Source organism: Linepithema humile, chromosome 5 (genome assembly GCF_040581485.1).
Source record: "Linepithema humile isolate Giens D197 chromosome 5, Lhum_UNIL_v1.0, whole genome shotgun sequence".
NCBI lineage: Eukaryota > Metazoa > Arthropoda > Insecta > Hymenoptera > Formicidae > Linepithema > Linepithema humile.
In genome coordinates, this window is record NC_090132.1 from 13,256,428 (window position 1) to 13,277,879 (window position 21,452).

Genomic DNA, 21,452 nt, shown 5'->3' on the forward strand with positions numbered 1-21,452 from the left:
ATTATCCTTAATAGTTTTGCTAATAATATTCAGCACTATTAGAGACGAAAATACTGCTGAGTTGAAAACTGTAGTTTTCATATAGTTTTCCAACAGATTTTTAATAGTGATCCTATAGTTTTTTAATAGTGTTCCTATGGTTTTTCAATACTTTTTAATAGTTTTCTCAATAGTTTTTTAATAGTTTTTTTAAATAGTTTTCTGTAGTTTTTTTTCGTACGGGTTAACTGATTTTCATCTTCAATTTGCTGGGTTACCTCATTTAAAGTGGGAGATGCAGTAGGATGTTTTCTAAATAAATGCTGGCGAAAAGATTTCCATTTCTTAAATGTAGCACCGCAACCAGGTTGAACACATGTAATCCTGAAGTATGGGTCTTGTTTATGATTGCGAATGTAATGTTGCATTAATCGATAATACGAAATACATTTGAACAAACACATGTCACACTGAAATGTATTTCCATTCTCATAATTTTCCATCTTTATATAGAATTGGTATTGTATACGAAAATTTTCGCTAAATTTTAATAATTATGTACGATTTCCAAGCGCGTGCGCGAAAAAACCATTCCGTTTAGCAAGAGTTGATTGCGGCATCGGACTTCGATTGTTTCATCAATTGTTTCGACTGGGCGTAAATCGTGTGTGGATCGTACGTTGTACAAAATATCACAGATTTCAATATCACAGAAATATCACAGAGGAAATTCATTATTCGCAAATTTTAAGAAAAAATTGATTAGATTGACAATGGAAAAAAAGTATATTGTTTAATTGAAGGCCGTTGCAAATGCATTAAATTTATGCCTGAAGAAAACACATCAGAAATTGAGATTATCCGACGCAAACTGAAGGAAGCCAGTAAAACTGACAATGTCCTTAATATGATGCTGCAACAAAAAATGATAATTTTACAAAAACCTGATCCAGATCGAGATAACAAGTTGTGTGATTTGGAAGACAACAACGAAGTTGCTGACAAAAGTGAGATTACAGTGCTACTGATACCAGTGCGTGCAAACACTACAACAGAATTAATAGACTCTTTTTCTTCCGTTCATAAAGATAATGAGTCTATCGTAAAAATATTATATACAGAGCCTATTGATGATGGTAATAGTTCGTCTAATCTAGTAGATATTCAACAATCAGCCTGCTACTCGGTAAGTTGTAATAAAATCTTATCATAAAAATCAGATTATATATATTTACTTTTTGCTTATAAATTCAAATTTGGTATAAAATTTAATTAGGATATAAAAGAAGAAAATGAAAAGAAAAAAGTAGATAAGCTTCTAATCGATTGTCCAAGCAGTTCAAAACGATCTAAAACTGAAGACAACATGATACATTCAGTAAAGCCACAAGTGACAGGACCTGGTTCCATTCGTCATCCAATAATTTTACCATCTATTACATCAGATTTGCAAAAAAAATTGAACGATATTGGATTATTAAAGGCTCAGAAGAACTTTATAGCATTCTGGGCTGCACATTTGTCTTATGTGACAAATCAGTGGCCGACAAAGTCGGATTATCAAAATTTTGCTCAAAGTATTGTTGCAGCTTATCCTGCACTTGCAGATATCGGTGGTGGCTGTGTAATATATATACTTATTTTTTCCATCATGACTTTTGCAATCTTCTTTTTGTTATATTTTTAAAATATTTTGTTTCTGTATTTTAAATATATCCATCTTTTCTTTTATATAGACCCTAGTCAAAAGTCAATTAAGTGTTTGGATTAGGAATCATCGGGCGCTAGAAAAACGACAATCTCAAAAGAGAAAGAAAGATGAGGAGGGAGAAATTCCATTTGTAATTGTTCAAGCTAGTATTGCTAAAAATGTTGATCGGTTAGAAAATAATTACATCTTTTACATTAATAAATTTGAGACAAAAAATAATACATAATATAATTAAAAAAATTTTTTTTATAGAGCGACCGATTATGTTACCAACACAGATATACAAAATGCTTTAAAAGAACTAGAGAAAAAATGTGTTGGAAACAAAAACATTTCTCACATGAAGCATCTCCTCAAGATAACAATATCTCATCGAAGGCCATGGATTGATGAAGCGAAACGAATAGTTGACATTGTGCATAAGTATCCTCAATTAAACAATTATGAGCTGGTATGTTTTGTATAACATATATTTATTTATCAAATTCTTAATTGAATATTATTTATTTATATACTTTTTTCTATTATTGTGTACAGATACTTTCGGAATTTTTAGAGTTAAAAAATATTACAGAAAAAGCGCTGTTTGACGAAATTGAAAAAATGATTGAGAAATTGACGAAATATTACTTAATAAAAAAACCAAACCAAACTAATAATAATAAAGTCTTTATCATGCAAAATTTATGTGCTGATCTCACAAAGAGAAACAAAAACTTTCCTGCTTTATTTACTGTAAAAGACGTTAGTATTGATTATATATAGTATTGATTACTGTTATGCTTTTTTTATGAAAAATAATTATTTAATAAAATATTTAACTTTAAACAAATTTGTTCTCAGGTATTGGGAGATATAAATAATTTAACTACAAATGAAGGCGATGCACCTCGTGTAGTTATGTACACAGATGGTCAAGATATTATAATTGCCTACTTGATAGCAGATGCTGAAATAAAAACACAAATTCCTCAACCTACAATAGAAAAAATCATCGCTGGATTGTTTGCTTCTTACTATGTGTGGAACAGGAAATTTCCGGCAGCTTATGTAAATGTTTTAAATTTTATAAGTTATGAGCTTTTGAAGTCTCCGCTGCCAACTACTACTACTACTATTCAAAAGTTTATTCGTTCTCGCGATAATATTTTAAAAGATTTAGGCATTATAGATAACTCACAGAATACCTCTTAACTTATGAGTTACCATATTATATATATTATTACTTATTCTTCATTTACCATTAATTTTTTTACCAAAGACTACAATAAAAAATCTAAGTCATTCTTGTGTGTACGATAAGATCATAACAAACAGTATTGTTTTTTTTTGTTTTCTTTTTTTCTATATTATGTGAAAGAATTTGTTTTCAGATGTTCTTTATATATTGTAATTTCACATACATATAACATATAAAGGACATTATATATATATATAATCCAAAGATATTAAATAAATAATTTATAAAAATTAATAACTGTTATTAAAAAATTTACAAAATTAATAATAAATAATTAATCAATTAACACATTAAGTTATATATTTAAAATGTGTAATTTTTTGATATTAGGAATACACTTATTGTCGTTATAATTTATAAAAAATTATTATGTTTTTATAAATTATAACGACAATAAGTGACCTATTTCTAATATCAAAAAATTACACATTTTAAATATATAATTTAATGTGTAAGCGTGTGAAAAATACGCATTTAACTGTGTAAAATTACACAGATAAAACGTGTAAAAAAATAACACGCGTACAAATGCGTAATAAGTGACTACATGATTTTACACACTTTAAGTGTGTATTTTTTACACACTTGGATTTGCAGTGATGGTCCGCATGTAGTCGTAACATTACGAAAAATCTGTGGAAAGAAAAACCGTGTCTTTTTGATCACACGAGACGAGAAGAGACCGATGATCCATATGTACTGGGCCATTCACGTTATCACGATTTACCTGGAAGGGAATGGACTGCCAAAGCACAATGTGAATTATTTTTACGCGACAAAGATGCAAACGTAGTCACGTTGCATGATGTATGTCAAGTCTTACAATGCGAAACGCCTGACAGAAATAGGAATTTCTTCGCGGGACCTGCGTTGGATGGTATGTCTTTTTTGTAATTAGAAACTTTAATTAAAATTTTGAACTAAATTTTTTTCAGGAACTAATTGTGCACTCGGAAAGGAATGTCGCGGCGGAGAATGCATGGCCGTTATCACACCACCATACATTTTTTCGTATTGTGAAGACGATAATTGGAGTGAATGGAAAGAAGACTCTTGTAAAAGCAATTGCTTGACGAAATCCAAAGGCGTGGTAATCAAACGACGTTTTTGCAAACATGGTATTTACAAAACGGCTAGTTGTGATGGGCCATATTACGACGTGGTTCTGTGTAATGACTCCAGCCTTTGCACTGAAGAACGCTTTACGATTGCCGAATATACTGCTCTAAAATGTACTGAACTTAGCCTAAAAATAAAAAGACAGGGCAAAGAATATTTCAAGTACGAACCGTTAAATGAGCCAGGAAAGCAGGCCTCCCATGTCGTCGAGGAACCGTGGAGCAGTGCTCCCAGACTTGCCCGGATGGGCGCGCATGCGCGGCCTAACGAGCGTAAAAACAGTGACGTACGATGGATGCGCACTGGTGTACTTTTGGCGGGATCCACACAGGTAGAACCAGAGCTGTCAGATTGAAGATCCGGACAACGAGCTACTACACAGGACAGGACGAGACGGATATGAGTAAGTAAAAATTATATAACACCAAAATAGTAGTGCAATAGTAGTGCAATATTAGTATAGATAATAAAATGGATAGTAGTAGTATGGATAGTAGTATGCATGATATCAATAATAAAAAAAAAGGAGCTGTTAAAAAACGAACAATTAGAAATTTTAATTTATCGTGGTTAGATGAAGATTGTTTTAAAGGATGGTTGGCTCCTCATCCCGAGAAAAATAAAGCTCTTTGTGTCGTGTGTAACAAGACTATCAGATGTTGTAAAACGAATTTAACGCAACATTCACAAACGGAAACACATTTAACTAACATAAAGCCTCAAAATCAAAGCCTCAATCATAATTATAACGAGCGTGTATTACACAAAAATAAAGTAAAACGCGCGGAAATAAAGTTAGCTGCTTTTTTTGCTGAGCATAATATTGCTTTTTGCACCGCGGATCATTTAATTCCATTGTTAAAAGATATTTGTATAGAGCCTGAAGTTACACAAAATCTTTCACTGAAATATACTAAATGTACTAAAATTGTAGAAAATGTTATTGCAAAACGCGAAGTAGAAAAGTTAGTAGAAATTTTGCAAATACGGAAATTTTCGATTTTAATAGACGAAAGCACAGATATAACTGATACAAAGTTTATGTGCTTACTTGTTAAATTTATTTCACCAACAGATAAAAAAATTAAAACACAATTATTAGAATTATTAGCATTAGATGCTACAAATTGTACCGCTAGTAACATTTTTAAAACTTTTAAAATATTTTTAAATAAAAAAAATATTCCTATTAAAAATATTGTTGGGATGGCAAGCGATAATGCATCGGTAATGACGGGATGTAATAATTCTTTTTTTTCTCATTTAAAAACTGAAGTACCCGGTGTAGTGCTATTAAATTGTATTTGCCATTCATCCGCTATTGTAGCAAGTAAAGCGTGTGAAAAATTGCCTAAAAGATGTGAAAATTTAATTAGAAATGTTAGTACTTATATTTCAGGCAGTGCAAAAAGATGTGCAATTTTAGGCGAATTTCAGAAATTTTTTAATGTTGAGAAAAAGAAACTTCTTAAATTATCAAATACAAGATGGCTTGTATTACATAATTGCGTAATTAGACTCCTTGAGAACTGGGAAGTTTTGAAAAATTATTTTCTTGTTGCTGTTGTAGAAGATAAATCCCAGTCTGCAGAAGCCATCTTAGCTCAATTAAATGATGAATCTATAAAAGCTTATTTACTATTTTTAAAATATTCGTTACATTTTTTTAATAATTTTAATATTCTTTTCCAATGTAAAATTTTAATTCATAAATTATATAACAGTAGTCAACAAATTATTCATCAAAAGCTCAAAATTTTATGGTTCCGGAGGCTTTGAAAGATATTGTTACTTTAAATGTAGACGATGAGAGGAATATTAAACATCTGTTAGATATATATGTGGGACCAGATTGTGAAAGTTTTTTGGTAAATCAACCATTAGTATTCGTGCAAGATATTAAATTAACATGTTTAAATTTTTATATAACAGCACTTAAAGAAATGTTAAAACGTTTGCCTTATAAAAATTCATTTTTTAAACAATTAACTTTTTTAGATGCCAAAATTGCACTTTATGATGAAGGCAGAAATGAAATTAAAGACTTGTCAATTATTGCTTCACATTTTGAAAATATTGACATAACAAAATTAGGATTTGAATGGAGAATTTTGCCAACAGTTATTAATGATACAGAGAAAATAGAATTAGCTTTATTAGAAGTAGACGAAATGTGGCAAAAAATATTTCATTATAAAGATTTTAATGAGGAAAAAATGTTTCCAAATTTAGAATTATTAGTTGAGTCAGTGCTTACTTTTCCTCATTCAAATGCGGAAGCAGAAAGAATATTTTCCATTGTTACAGATGTCAAAAATAAAAAAAGAAATTCTTTATCCGATAGCATAACTTCCGCAATTTGTACAATTTGTTCGAGTTTTCAGGCCGATAATATTAATTGTATTAATTTTAAAGTTGATGATAGACATTTAGAGTTGCATAATGCACAAAATTTATATTCAAAACACAAATCTGATAGTGCTTGATATTTTTTTAAATTTTATTTTTATTTTTTATTTTTTTACACACGCACATTTAATAATTACTTTTCTTTTTTTATTAATTAGGATAAAGACCTATTAATTTGGGAATATTAATGTTTTATTTATTTTCAGAGTTTATATTAGTTATTTTTTTTTAATTTGTAATATTAATAAATAAATTTTTTATTTGTGATATTAATTCAATAAGATTTTATTTGTGATATTTATTAAACAATAATATAGTAATATATATATTCAATATAATTATAATATATATGTTATTTTATGTGTTCATTAGTATTATAATTAAACAGATTTTATTTAATTAAATGTTTATTTTTAATGTTTATTTTTATGATAAAATGTAAGTTTTGTTTTATGAATACTGGTGAGGTTTTTGGTAGTTTTCCTTACCCTTGCAACAAATGTTGGTATTTTTTACAAATTCTGCCAAATAAACTTTTATTTTAAATGATTTAAAAATGTGTTTTTTAACTATTATTTTATAACTTTTAATCACCTTCTCTCCTTAATTTATTATATGTATACATATATATACATATATATATATAAAGAAGTACTATATAATTGTCTGTAAAAGCATATTTACGACTTATATAAAAATTTTTGAAAAATTAATAAATACTTTTATTTACATAATATATATTTACGCTAATTATTTATGCTAAAAGTAATTTCACATTTTATATAATTATTTTTAGCATGTAGATGTTTGTTATGTAAATAGAAAACACCTATTCATTCTTTAAAACTTTTACATTTATTTTTGCAAGCAGCTTTTGAAGGGAGTCATATAGCACCTTCTTTTACTCGATACAATACTTCAGTGAGAGAGCATTAGGCCGCGCATGCGCGCCCATCCGGGCAAGTCTGGGAGCACTGCCGTGGAGAGCCTGTATCATACACTGCCTACGTGAAGAAGAAATATCTGCTAATTACAGTCTGTTTTTTTCCTATGCACCACGCCAGGAAATGCTCGACTTAAAAATCGAACCATACTTTCCAGATGGAACGTGGTGTCACGAGAAAGATGGGCAAAATTATTATTGCCGCCAGCATTATTGTCTGCCGGAAAACAATTCAATCGAAGAATAATTACCGAAAGCTTCTCGACATGTGTGGGCAAGGATCTAAGAAAAAATAAAATTGCAAAACAAAAGTAATTCAATTTAGAAATGTTTAGTATTTGTTCAGTATAAAATCTAGGATCCATTAAATTATCGTCGTTACTTTTTATTTTAAGCAATAAATCCATTTTTTGTTAGCATATAGTAAATTTATACGAGAAGAAATACGTCGAATTATCGACATGAAAAATTCCATCCAAAATCCAAATAACTTAATAGTTAGTAATTGCATAAAGAAAAAAATAAATATTTGTTAGTTGACAGGGATTTGAAAAAAATATAATGATAAATCAATGCTCAGAATTAATTAAGCATCTGAATCGATTTTCGTCATTGGTACCTGCTTTCCTTCTTCGTCGGACGCGCCGTTACAGCTACAGCCAATGCATTACATGTTGCTATCGAATTAATTAGTAGATTCTTCTTCCATAAGAAGATCGACTACGTAAACTTTAAATCTCGTGAAATTTAGAATATACTACTTAAATATATATGTATATTACTTAAACAAAGTGTTGCTTTCTCTATAGTTATACTTGTATATATATTTATAATTGTATTGTACAACGTATCACATGATTGGATATTTCTCAAATTATTTATTGCCAATAAAGAATCCCTTATTGCACTTATGAGCGTGTCACATTGTTAAATTTACATTACGTTAGAATGATGTTACAAATAATTGATTTCGATATATTTATTAACTGAATATTACTACTCAATATATATTTTTAACTTTTAATATTTTTTACCAACAAATTTTATTCGACAGAATAATTGTATAAAAATATTAATTCTTAACAATGTCTGTTGCAATATGTATATATTTATTTAATTGTTTCTTTTCTTTGATTTCTATTGATCCTGAATTTTAACGTAACTTACAAGATATTACGAATACGCATAAACGACAATTTTATATACCAACAATAATTATCAACATTTTGAAATCAAATTATTAAAAATTAAACTTTTACGTTTCCGATCAATGTTACATATTATACATATTAGTGATAAATTACATTTTATAAACCTACATTTTATACCGTCATCGTAAATACTACATTTAAACGTTTGGATTTAAAAACATAAATATTTATACATATACATGTAGCAAAGAGAGAATATACAATAGGTGTCACACTACACGAAAGATATTCCTCATACGCCAGTTCGGGTTTCATTTGTGATCATATCAGGTATAACGAACGCGACAGTGCTAGTGCGAGTATATAAATTATTTGATTAATAGTTTAATAGTTTGAAATTGAACGAGAACTTAAGAAAATAAAATGTTTTTTTTATTGAAATATATGATAATAATTTTACTAAATGAAACGTACGCGCAAATTACGCATGATATTGAAACAATATTACTGCCGGCATCGAATCCGACAGGCGCAATAAAGGTACGTGCGTTTTACAGTATAATTCTATTTGTTGCTCGTTATTCGAGAATTATCAAATTTCTTTTTTAATTGTCATTCAAATTACAGATTCCAATAACACTGAAAGTTTTCGGACGATTGATTCAACTGAATCTGCGTAGAAGTGATCGAATTGTATCGCCTGCGTTCAAAGAATGGAAATATAATGCGAAAGGCGTGACAGAGAAATTGTTTAAATTAAACGTATCAAGTCATTGCTTTTATTATCATGAAGATCATATCAGCTCTGCGGTTATTAACTTTTGTCATGAACATGGATTGGTCAGTAATATCACATGAAAAACAAACAGTTTTTAAATTTTTATGTAATTACTTGTAAGCTTTATTATTTTTCGTTTTATATACAATGACACATAAAGAATAAATATATCTTTTTAAAAGCAGGAAGGATTTGTTTTTGTGGAGAACAACACGTTAGAGATACAGCCTTTGCGGAACGATTTCATGCCTATGTGTTTAATCTACGATTTTAGAGGACAATCTAATCTTTCACTTGGCAAACCTTATGTTATTAAAAAATCAATGGAATATTTTGCTGATTCAAGTCTTTACCACTGGGACATGTTTAAACTAAAGCGACGTCACGTGCGCAATGCGCAACAAAATTTAACTGTGGAACTTGCCGTTCTCTATGACGAAGCAGCATATAATACGTCCATGTCAATTTTGAACAATGATAAGGATAAGTTACACAATATAATATTAGACTATGTAAATCGTATCCAAAATGCTTTCAGTCGTCCGAGTTTGGATACCTTTTTCAATATTACGTTAATAAGTTTAAAATATCTGAAAGAACAGCAGTTAAATTTGCCAATTTCTGATGGCGACGCTAAAGAATTGCTCAATTCTTTTTGCACATACGTGAATTTTCTTAATCCTTCGGACGATAATGATCCGCGTCACTGGGACATTGGCCTTTACTTAACCGGAATAAATCTTTATGAATATATTCACGTATTGCAACCGTATTACAGAACCGAAAAGAATTATGATATTAAGGGAAGAACCTACCAAGATGGCGCATGCAATCCGCTTTTATCTTGCGCAATAGTAGAATTCCGTGATTCATCTGAAATCACATCATCTCTTGAAGCTATTTATAAGATCGGAAATCTGTAAGTTTTTGTATATTAGTTTTACGTATAGAGAATAAATTACATTTTATAATAAAATTTATTTAATTGTACAATTGCACAATAAAATCAACAAGTAAACAGTCATTATTAAAAAAATTTATTCTTTAATTGTTTACCATGTTAACTATTACTAAATCATAAGATAAATACGAATATTTCAATCAAATAATGCAAAGTGAAACATATATTTAAAATTAATAATTTATCTGATCAACAGTTTAGGATTAACACAAGAGCAAAGTTCTAGCGATTCGCAAAAGTACGTAACATGGTCTAAGAATAGTAACAAAATTGAAAAACTCTGGGAAACAAAAACGTGTCTTAGAGATCAAGCAAAAACAATGATTTCCAAACCGGAAAACATCAATAATGACAATGCGGGACAGAACTTAACCATAGAAATAAATTATTAACAACAAGCTACAGAGTCCAAGCTGGATTTTCGTGCTTAATTTATTGATATATTATAACAAATGTTTAGGTCAATCTAGACGTTTCGACCATCTGGTTGTGGTCATCTTCAGTTAGTTAGTTTCAGGTAGTTAGTTATTATAAAATTTGGAACATATTAATAAACAATCGTTACTTATAAAACTAATTCGGATATTACAATCTTCTTATATTCGTTACATTTAAAAATTGTTTAGAAGGACAACACATCTTGAAAGTCATGCCTCTTCTAATAACACCAATCTTAAGATCATCAGGAAGGAAATCATGTTTTACATTAAACATACACGATGTCCTTTTTAAGACTTGAATTGTGGTTGATTGCAATTATTCTAAAACCAGCATGAACCAATGTCTACTTTTATCTTTATATTACTTGTTATTTATTAAAATTACTAAAAATATTCTTACCTCAATGCATAGCAGTACCGTCATGTTGTGTTTTCGTGTAAACTTTCTTATTTTAAAAAAACTAAGAACCAAAACTAAATTCGGTGTAACGAGTCAGTTTGCTAAAAATGATATTGGAGGTCCGTGTCGTTTGAGTGGACATGGCAAACTAGTTGAATATAATAGAGGATATATTAGAGAACTTGTATGTGAAGGAGATTCGTGGTGGGAGAGTGAGTGATCTTTAAGCAGTAAACAAATTGAGAACTGGCAAATACAAGTTTGGCAGTAACTCAGTATCGTTCTGCTTATTGAGACTCGTTTTTTGCCGTTTTATGTGCAACATCTCGGAAATAAGCCTTTTGCTATAAGACATTTCCTTGTCTAATATTTCTACATTCTCCCAATCCATTTCATGGTTTTTTTCTAATCTATGACAAGAAATGACAGAAGGGGATCCCGTTCTTTTATTTATATCCGACTTGTGTTCTTTAATTCTAGTTTTCAATTTTCTCTTTGTTTGTCCCACATAACTAGCCTCGCAATCATGACACGTTACCTTATATACTACATCACATTGGCTCATGGATTCAATGATGTCTTTCCCTGTTTTTATAAACCTATTAAGTTTATTGTTACACGAAAAGGCTAAATGATGATTGTATTTTTTCATGTTCCGTGTGAATTTATCAAAAGTTTCTTTTATATATGGTATCGTAAAATAACCCGTTCTATCATTGCTATTTTTGTTTTTATTACAACAATTATTGCTAAATTTTTTAAGTCTTTCGTTAATACTATTAAAAATTAATTCCAATGGATAGCCGTTAATTAAAAGTAGGGAAATCATTTCCTCGATGTTCTTGTGCCAATATTGTGGGTGTGTTAACTTTACAACTCTGTCAAATAAGCCAATGATAACACCTTTTTTGTGTGCCATGGGATGATGCGAATAAAAACTTAAATATCTGCCCGAAAAAGTAGGTTTGTGGAACAAATCAAATTTAATAAAATTGTTTTCCGATATTAGTTTAACGTTTAGGAAATTGATATGATTATTTATTCCCTTTTCCAATGTGAATTGTAATCTGCTATGCATTGAGTTGAATGTCTCCAAAACTTCGTCTAAATGATTTTCTGGAGCTGTAAATAGTATGTCGTCAACATACCTAAAATAAAACGGTAATTTGTAAGGTAGACGTTCGATTGCTGAATTTTCCAAATCTTGTAACACAAATTCTGCTATTATTGGAGAGAGAGGAGAACCCATTGAAGTGCCAAAAATTTGCTTGTAAATTACTTTATTAAAACTAAAATACGTTGAATTTAAAACTAAATTGATACCAATTAAAAATTCTTCTATTGGTATGGAATTGTACCTTCTAATCCATTCTCATCTGTTTTTTATGCTTTCTATTGCCTTTTCAACAGGAATGTTCGTAAAAAAAGAAACAACATCTAAAGAAGCAAGGCAATGATCCGATTCTAAAAAAACACCATTCAACTTTTCAACTAGATCAAAACTATTTTTTATGTTTCTTTTCGAATTAGGTACATTGTTTGCAAGGATTCCATGTAAAAAGTTAGCTATCTTATATAACGGGCTATTAATCGAAGATACTATTACTCTGAGAGGATATCCTTCTTTATGGATTTTTGGCAAACCGTAGGCTCTATTTGTGTTTCCGTTCGTTTCCAAAAGACACCTGTATTTTATGTCATCTATGTAACCTCTCTCTCTCCATCTGGCAAGTAGAGACCTCAGTTTATCAGTTAATATTTTAGTTGGGTCTTTTTTAACAATTTGGTAGGTGTTGGTGTCAGAAAGTATGTCGACCATTTTTTCCATATATTCTGATTTTTTCATGACTACTGTACTATTGCTTTTATCAGCCCTGGTGAATAATAGATCAGGGTTTTCATTTATAAATTTTTTTGTTTTGTACAACCAATTGAGTAACTTTCTGTCATCAACACTATTGCGGGAGTTTCCCTTACAGAACCCATTTATAATTGATATAGTATTATTTCTAACAGAACATTTGTAATCTTCACTCTTTCTTTCAATGTTTCTTTCAATGTTTTTTATGACTTCAATTGACATCGACATTTTTTCCGTGATAGGCATGTTAAAACGTTCTCCCAATTGTAACAAAAGCTCGACCTCTTTGGGAATTACAACATCTGATAAATTAACGAACCATTTTTTATGTTTGTCGTCTAAGGTCGACTGAGAGTTGAAATTGTCAGGCATTATTATTATATTCGAATTAATATCAGATCCAAAATTATTATGTGTTTTCACATTGTTAGTATTGAAAGCAATTGGTTTGATACTTGCTCTTCTATCAATGTTCTGTTTAGAAACTAACCATTCAATTTTTTTGTTTATCTTAACTAAGTTCTTAAACCACAATTTTTGGGAGCGTCTCTCTTGCCCATTAAAAAACGTATTGTATAAATTGAGTGGTAATCTTCTAGTTACAACCTCATATATTTTATGGCATTCTTTTCTGACGCATTGTAAAGTCGCGTAGGCATCATCTAATTCTAATCTTATTATTTTTCGAATAAGCTCTTTCCTGATATTATCAAAGATTGCTACTGATCTATGGTGGTATAGTTGTAGGCAATTTTTAAAAACAAATTTCAAATGTGAAGGAGTTAGATCTCTTTGTAGACAATTTTTAAGAAACCTGATTCGAATGCGTAATTTAATGCTTAAATTAACATTATTCATAAAATTCTTCAGTTGCAAAGTTACAAATTTGCCAAAATGAAATTGGACAAAATTAAAAAAGGATTCACGCATTTTGAAGCTTGCGTTTATAAAATAAATTAAAACTATAATATTGGCTCAAATTATTCAAATAAATTATTAACAACAAGCTACAGAGCCCAAGCTGGATTTTCGTGCTTAATTTATTGATATATTATAACAAATGTTTAGGTCAATCTAGACGTTTCGACCATCTGGTTGTGGTCATCTTCAGTAGTTAGTTATTATAAAATTCGGAACATATTAATAAACAATCGTTACTTGTAAAACATGATTTACTTCCTGATGATCTTAAGATTGGTGTTATTAGAAGAGGCATGACTTTCAAGATGTGTTGTCCTTTTAAACAATTTTTAAATGTAACGAATATAAGAAGATTGTAATATCCGAATTAGTTTTATAAGTAACGATTGTTTATTAATATGTTCCGAATTTTATAATAACTAACTACTGAAGATGACCACAACCAGATGGTCGAAACGTCTAGATTGACCTAAACATTTGTTATAATATATCAATAAATTAAGCACGAAAATCCAGCTTGGGCTCTGTAGCTTGTTGTTAATAGTTTATTTGAATAATTTGAGCCAATATTATAGTTTTAATTTAACCATAGAACTTGCCGTTTTTATCGACGAAGCAGCATATAATAAGTCCATGTCTATTTTGGACAATGATGAGGATAAGTTACACAATATTATATTAGCGTACGTGAATCGCATCCAGGCTGCCTTTAATCGTCCGAGTTTGGATGTTTTTATAAATATTACGTTAATACGTTTAATTATGCTGAGAGAACAGCCGTCAAATTTGCCAATTTCTGACGGCAATGCTGGCGAATTGCTCTTTTCGTTCTGCACATACGCGGATTCTCTAAATTTTCCGAACGATAATAATCCGCATCACTGGGATATTGCCCTTTACTTAACCGGAATAAAACTTTATGAAAATGTTATGGTAAAATTTAAAACGCATGACAGAGATGAGAAGAATTTTCAGATTACGGGATATACTTACTTCGATAGCGTATGTAAGCCGCTTCTCTCATGCGCGATAGCAGAATTCCGTGACAAATCTCAAGTCGAATACCCTCTTACTGCTATTAAGATGATCGGAGAGCTGTAAGTTTTTAAGAACTAGTTTTACGTATAAATTGAAAATAAATAACATTATATAATGGAATTTATTTAATTGTAGAATTGTATAATAAAATCAACAAGTAAACAATCATTTTAAAAAAATTTTATTCTTTAATTGTTTGTTATATAAACTATTAATAAACTAAAAGATATTTAAGAATATTTTAATTAAACAATGCAAAGTAAGGCATATACTTAAAATTAATGATTTATCTGTTTTACAGTTTAGGATTAATACCAGAGCAAAGTTCTAGCAATTTGGAAAGGAATATAACATGGCCCGAGTATAATCGTAATGAAATGGAAACACTATGGGAAAGAAAAACATGTCTTAGGGATCAAGCAAAAAGGATGAACTTTAAAAAGGAAAACATTGATAATACGCAAAAGAAATTGATCATAGAACTTGCCGTTTTTTTCGACGAAGCAGCATATCATATGTACATGCCTATTCTGGACAATGATGAGGATAAGTTACGCGATATGATACTAGCATACGTGAACCAAATTCAAGCTTTGTTGCATCATTCAAGTTTTGGTGTTCTTGTTGATATTTCATTGGTAAAGTTGGTAATAATGGATAAACAGCTATCAAATTTGTCTACTTTCAACGGTAACCATACAAAGATGATCAATTCATTCTGCGATTACTTGAATTTTTTGTATCCTAAAGACGGGATTGATTCGCTTCAGTGGGACATTGGTCTTTACCTGACCGGAATAAATCTATATGAGTCAGAAAAGGAACGAAAGCATTATAGTGTTGTAGGAAGTTCTTTCGTCAATTACTCGTGTACCGAGATTTTATCGTGCGCTTTAGTAGAAATCAGTTCTACCGGTCCTAACGCAGTCTCGGATTTTGCGACGTCTCGTGCTGCTGCTCATGAAATCGGCCATCTGTAAGTTTATGTATACTTTTTTATACAAATTAAGTATATAATATTTATTAGAAGAATTTTCATATTTGTTCAATTGTAAGATAAAACTACTCAGAGTTTTAAAGAGATATAGTTTTTTAAGGTGTAAAACTTCTTAGTAACTACAAAGTATTTAAAAATATTGCAGATAAGGCATATTTTCGAAAGTAATAATTTAATTGTTCAAAAGATTAGGAATGAAACACGATAATGACTTCATCAATTCGACGTGTGCGAAAAGCAGATACATAATGACAGATTTTCAATATTTGCAGGGACAAGTAACATGGTCCGAGTGTAGTCGTAACATTACAAAAAATCTCAGGAAAAGAAAACCGTGTCTTCTCGATCATACAAGACGAGAAGAGACCGAAAATCCATATGCACTGGGCCATTCGCGTTATCACGATTTGCCAGGAAGAGAATGGACCGCCAAAGAGCAATGTGAATTATTTTTACGCGACAAAGATGCAAACGTAGTCACGTTGCATGATATATGTCAAGTCTTACAATGCGAAACGCCTCGCAAAAATGAGTATTTCTTTGCCGGACCTGCGTTGGATGGTATGTCTTTTTTGTAATTAAGGAGTTCAATCTAAAGTTTTGAACTAAATTTTTTTAGGAACACGTTGTGCACTCGAGAAAGAATGTCGCGGCGGAGAATGCGTGGCCGTTATCGAACCACCATACATTTTTCCGTATTGTGAAGACAATAATTGGAGTGAATGGAAAGAAGACTCCTGTAAAAGCAGTTGCTTGACGCAATCCAAAGGCGTGGTAATCAAACGACGTTTTTGCACACATGGTACTTACAAAACGGCTAGTTGTAATGGGCCATATTACGACGTGGTTCTTTGCAATGACTCAAGACTTTGCACTGGAAAACGCAAAAGAATTACCGAATATGCTACCATAAAATGCACCGAATACAATTTAAAGGTGAAAAAGGGAGGCGGAAAATATTTCAACTATGATCCAGAAAATGGGCCGGGATGGAAGGTCATTCATGATAAGACGAAACCGTGGATAGCCTGTACCGCATATTGCCGACGAATTGTATCTGCTGCAAAAAAGCAATATGAATATGTGGCACGCCTGGAAATGCTCGACTTAGATATCGACCCATACTTTCCAGATGGGACACGGTGTCACTACGAAGATGGCCAGAATTATTACTGCCTCCAGCATTACTGTCTACCGGAAAACTACTCAATCTAAGAATAATTGTCGAGAGCTTCTTGATATGTGTAGAGTAGGATTTAAGAAAAAATAAAATTGCAAATACGCATAAATCAATTTGAAATCATTTACAATTTGTTAAGCATCAATTCTAGAGCCCGTTGAACAAGCGATGTTACTTTTTATTTTACGTAAGAAATCTATTTTTTGTTACAAAAATCAAATTTATAAAAAATACGTAACATTATCAACATAAAAAATAAATTCTATCAATTACATTGTTATGATTGCAGAAGGAAAACAAATTAATAGTTATAAATTGACATATTTATGAAAAAAGAATATAATTTTAAATAAGTGTTCCGAATTAATTTAGCATCTGTATCTATATTCGTCATTAGTACCTGTGTTTTATTCCTCATCAAGTGCGCCGTTACAGCTACGGCTAATGCAACCAAGCGCATTAGAAGTAGCGTTATCGAATTATAAGTTGGTTGTTCTTTCATAAAAACATCGATTACTTAATGTTCAAACTTCATGAATTTTATAACGAACTATTAAAATATATACAGGGTGTCTGGCAATAATCGCCCCACCGGTCATATACAGGTAGAGGAGGTCAAATCGAGTAGAAAAGTCCTTTACCATTTTTTAATTTTCATAATAAGTACTGAGTAATTAACGAAAAAAGATCGGCGAATCCGCGCGAGTAAAGCGCGCGCGGTGAGAAAAACGTCCCACTGCTACGCGATCACTAGGACACAAGGATCTAGCGTTACGCGCCGCTCGTATGTTGCCATTGTCATTTGTAGAGCGCTCCTCCCAACGCTTCATCGCGCGCCTAGTTATCGCATAGCAGTGGGATGTCCTTCTCACCGCGCGCGCTTTACTCGCGCGGATTCGCCGATCTTTTTTCGTTAATTACTCAGTACTTATTATGAAAATTAAAAAATGGTAAAGGACTTTTCTACTCGATTTGACCTCCTCTACCTGTATATGACCGGTGGGGCGATTATTGCCAGACACCCTGTATAATCCCAATCCACTCTGTCCTCGAACTCTCGGATGAAATCCTCAGATAGTTTTTGGTATTCTGATATTAATTCCCAATCAACTTCGTCCTCGAATTCTCTGATGAAATCCTCAGATAGTTTTTGGTATACAGATATATAATCAAGATTAATCTTGTTCTTAAAATTTACAACAAAATCTTCTGATAGTTTTTGATATCTAGATATTGATTTCCAGTCAACTTTGTCACAAAATTCTCTAATGAAATTCTCCGATAGTTTTTGATGTCTAGATGTACGTTCCCAATCGACTCTGTCGTTAAATTCTCTAATGAGATTCTCCGATAGTTTTTGATGCATAGATACGAGGTTCCAATCGACTCTGTTCTCGAACTCTCTGATGAAATCCTCCGATAATTCTTGGTATTCTGATATACATTTCCAATCTACAGTATCATTAAATTCTCTGATAAAATTTTCTGATAAATTTTGGTATTTAGATGTTAGTTCCCAATCGACTCTGTCGTTAAATTCTCTGATAAAATCTTCCGATAATTTTTGGCGTTTAGATATAAACGTTCAATATACTTTATGATTAAATATATTTTCAAATTCTCTGATAAAATTTTCTGATAATGTCTGATGTTTTACTATATATGTCCAATTTACTTTATTATTAAATTTTCTAATCATATTTTCTGTAAGATTTTGATATATAGATATAAGATCCCAATCTAACTGATCTTGAAATCCTTTGATAAATTGTTCTTGTAGTTTTATATATTTAGATATATATTTCCAGTCTATTATTGTAGATATAATGTATTTTTCTATATATTTTCTTAAGTAAGGTATATTGTAAAATTCAACTATTTCTTGCATTTTTAGTTTTTCGCACATTACAATAATATGTCAAGTTTACTATCAAAAAAGTTGATTATTAAATTTAATAATTTAATATTAAAGATTATGTTGTTTTATTTTAATATCATTAACATATATTTAAAAGAATTCTCAATATACAATGGAAAATTATAACTCGATATCACTCGATGTATGTATGTTGTCTGAATTTATGATTTTATCTATTTGTTTAATAAACTCGTCGTTTGTGTTTAGAGATCTAAATTTGAAATAAAATACTAACAATCCCAAAGTAAAACATATTAAAACTAAAACAAATAATATAATAGTCATTTAAATGGATAACGTTTATTATTATTTGTCAGGAAGTTTTATAAATTATAATCATATATTTTTAAACCAAGTTACAAATACTTTATCAGATAATTATTTGAAAATAACATCTATAGACGAGAATGTAGATATATTTAAGAATTTAATTTTTGAAAGTGTTATATATCCTAAAAGATTATATATATATAATTGTTTTGATGAAATATTTTATGAAATAAAGTTTAAGTTGGATATATGTAATTATATAATGATACAAAATAACTTACTTTTAAGTTTAAACAATGGTAAGAATATAATTAAGATTATATTAAAATTGAATAATGAAATTGTACAAATACTTGATGAAAAACTTAGTGATATTCCATATCTACTAGATATGGAAAATACTATATTACTATTGTACAATTCTACAAATATTAAAGAGTTGAAACATTTAGACGATATAGATTATGTAGTTAAAGATGATATATTTAAAGAAGATAATATCGTCATTAAAAAATTACTTAAATTCAAGAGTGAAAAATATTCAGGTATTATGTATGTAACTGATTTTAAAAATAAGTACTTGTTTGAAGTTTCTAAAAACGAGATAAAGGATGTATCGTTTGGAAATGTTTACATATTTAATAGCGACATAATTGATTGTTTTAATTTAAATGATACAAGTTTATTAATAATGTTATATAGAAGAAGCAAGAAAGGCTTAAAGTATTACCCGAGTCGAAATTTTTAGCCTAGATTAAACCTACAAGTTTTGTCGAATTTGGAGAACCAATGTAAGCTTTAATTCATATATATAGATATAACATTACATTGGCTATTGCCCTCCTTTGATACTAAAAATTGTTACTTATTGCCGTTTTTTCCATGTAGAAGCTCAAAAGAGTACCTACTGAGAACCTCTAAAAAGGCTCCATATTCTATAAATATGTATTTCTAGAAAATAAATATTCAAAATCACTTAATAATCTATTATCTCATATACTCTACTTGCATTTAATGTATGGATCTTGATTTCAATAAACAATATATTAATTATTATAATTTGCTTAACTGTAAATAGGCTACTATAAGCAAATATTATATAAATAATATTCACTTATCTTTTACATATCTATCTGCAGTTAAGTAAATTACATAATTAATGTATTGCGCTTATTGAAATTAAGATATGCATTAAATACAAATAAAGTAAATGTGGTAATAGAATATTAAATAATTTCAAATTATAGGTCAAATATGTACACTCAAAAAAATGATCTTGCAATAATAGCTAAAATTTTCTAGGTGTAAAAAATTAACTAAAACAGATAAATGATTAGCAACTGTTGTGATATTGCATATGTAATTACTTAATCAGTTTAGATGACAGAAACAGAATATATATCTGTATTGTTTGTGAACTTTAAAAAGAAAGTTTCTCTAAAGCGCCTATCTGTATAAGATCAATCACGTGTTAGATCATGCAATGAATAACATTTAGCAATGGTACCTAAATTTTTCAGAAGCTATTGCTAGAACATTACTGCTATAAATTCTATATGTGACAAACAATGTTTTCACAGATACGAAAAATAGCGATACATTCTTGTTGCGATATCTAGAAATCTAACTACATCAGCGAAATATTTTTTTGAGTGTAATAAAATATTAAATAAAATTTTGAATTTTAATTGTTTTTTGTTTATTCAAATAAATTTTTAGTTATTTATAATACTAAATATAATACTGAGTTGCACTTAATTTTTAAAAATATTTTTTGCCATTTATTTGTTATTATTTATTTTATATTATAACATTTATTATATTAATCTGAAATAATAAAAATTGAACTCAATTATAGATTAAATATTAATATTTTTATTGCTAGAAATTTTGATAAGATTTGGAGATTCAAAAGAGATAGGAGTTGTAAGAACGAAAGTAGGAATTGTATATTTAACATCAATAAAAATAAGGGTTTTCTAGGACAACAAGATTAAAGAAAGGCCAAAAGAAGACATAACACTTTCAAGATAGAACTTGTAGGTCAAGGAACATTATTAGAGGCACAAATAACCATGTATGAGGTTTATAGTACACTCAAAAAAATGATCTTGCAATAATAGCTAAAATTTTCTA

At 29.8% G+C, this 21,452-nt stretch overlaps 4 protein-coding genes across 5 annotated transcripts; all 4 read left to right on the forward strand.

Moving 5' to 3' along the window:
* Window positions 1–1,345: 1,345 nt before the first annotated feature.
* LOC137000220 (uncharacterized) lies at window positions 1,346–4,189 on the forward strand. Its single transcript, XM_067356248.1, has 3 exons — window positions 1,346–1,603; window positions 1,716–1,858; window positions 1,943–4,189. The coding sequence occupies exons 1-3, from the start codon at window positions 1,346–1,348 to the stop codon at window positions 2,154–2,156; spliced, it is 615 nt and encodes a 204-aa protein (XP_067212349.1). The 3' UTR covers window positions 2,157–4,189.
* Window positions 4,190–4,340: 151 nt separating this feature from the next.
* Window positions 4,341–5,828, forward strand: LOC137000172 (SCAN domain-containing protein 3-like). Its single transcript, XM_067356125.1, has one exon. The coding sequence runs from the start codon at window positions 4,521–4,523 to the stop codon at window positions 5,826–5,828; it is 1,308 nt and encodes a 435-aa protein (XP_067212226.1). The 5' UTR covers window positions 4,341–4,520.
* A 69-nt stretch (window positions 5,829–5,897) lies between these two features.
* LOC136999919 (zinc metalloproteinase/disintegrin-like) lies at window positions 5,898–10,817 on the forward strand. 2 transcript variants are annotated; one of them, XM_067354958.1, is made up of 4 exons: window positions 5,898–9,092; window positions 9,180–9,392; window positions 9,516–10,249; window positions 10,488–10,817. In XM_067354958.1, exons 1-4 carry the CDS (start codon window positions 8,976–8,978, stop codon window positions 10,681–10,683), a joined length of 1,260 nt encoding a protein of 419 aa, XP_067211059.1. In that variant the 5' UTR covers window positions 5,898–8,975; the 3' UTR covers window positions 10,684–10,817. The 2 variants fall into 2 exon arrangements, with proteins under 2 accessions (XP_067211059.1, XP_067211060.1); XM_067354959.1 differs by lacking the exon at window positions 10,488–10,817 and having other exon boundaries at window positions 5,899–9,092; window positions 9,516–10,354.
* Window positions 10,818–14,481: 3,664 nt separating this feature from the next.
* LOC136999918 (A disintegrin and metalloproteinase with thrombospondin motifs adt-2-like) lies at window positions 14,482–17,495 on the forward strand. The gene is made up of 4 exons (XM_067354957.1): window positions 14,482–15,010; window positions 15,253–15,927; window positions 16,136–16,509; window positions 16,568–17,495. The coding sequence occupies exons 1-4, from the start codon at window positions 14,547–14,549 to the stop codon at window positions 17,161–17,163; spliced, it is 2,109 nt and encodes a 702-aa protein (XP_067211058.1). The 5' UTR covers window positions 14,482–14,546; the 3' UTR covers window positions 17,164–17,495.
* The last annotated feature ends 3,957 nt before the right edge of the window (window positions 17,496–21,452 follow it).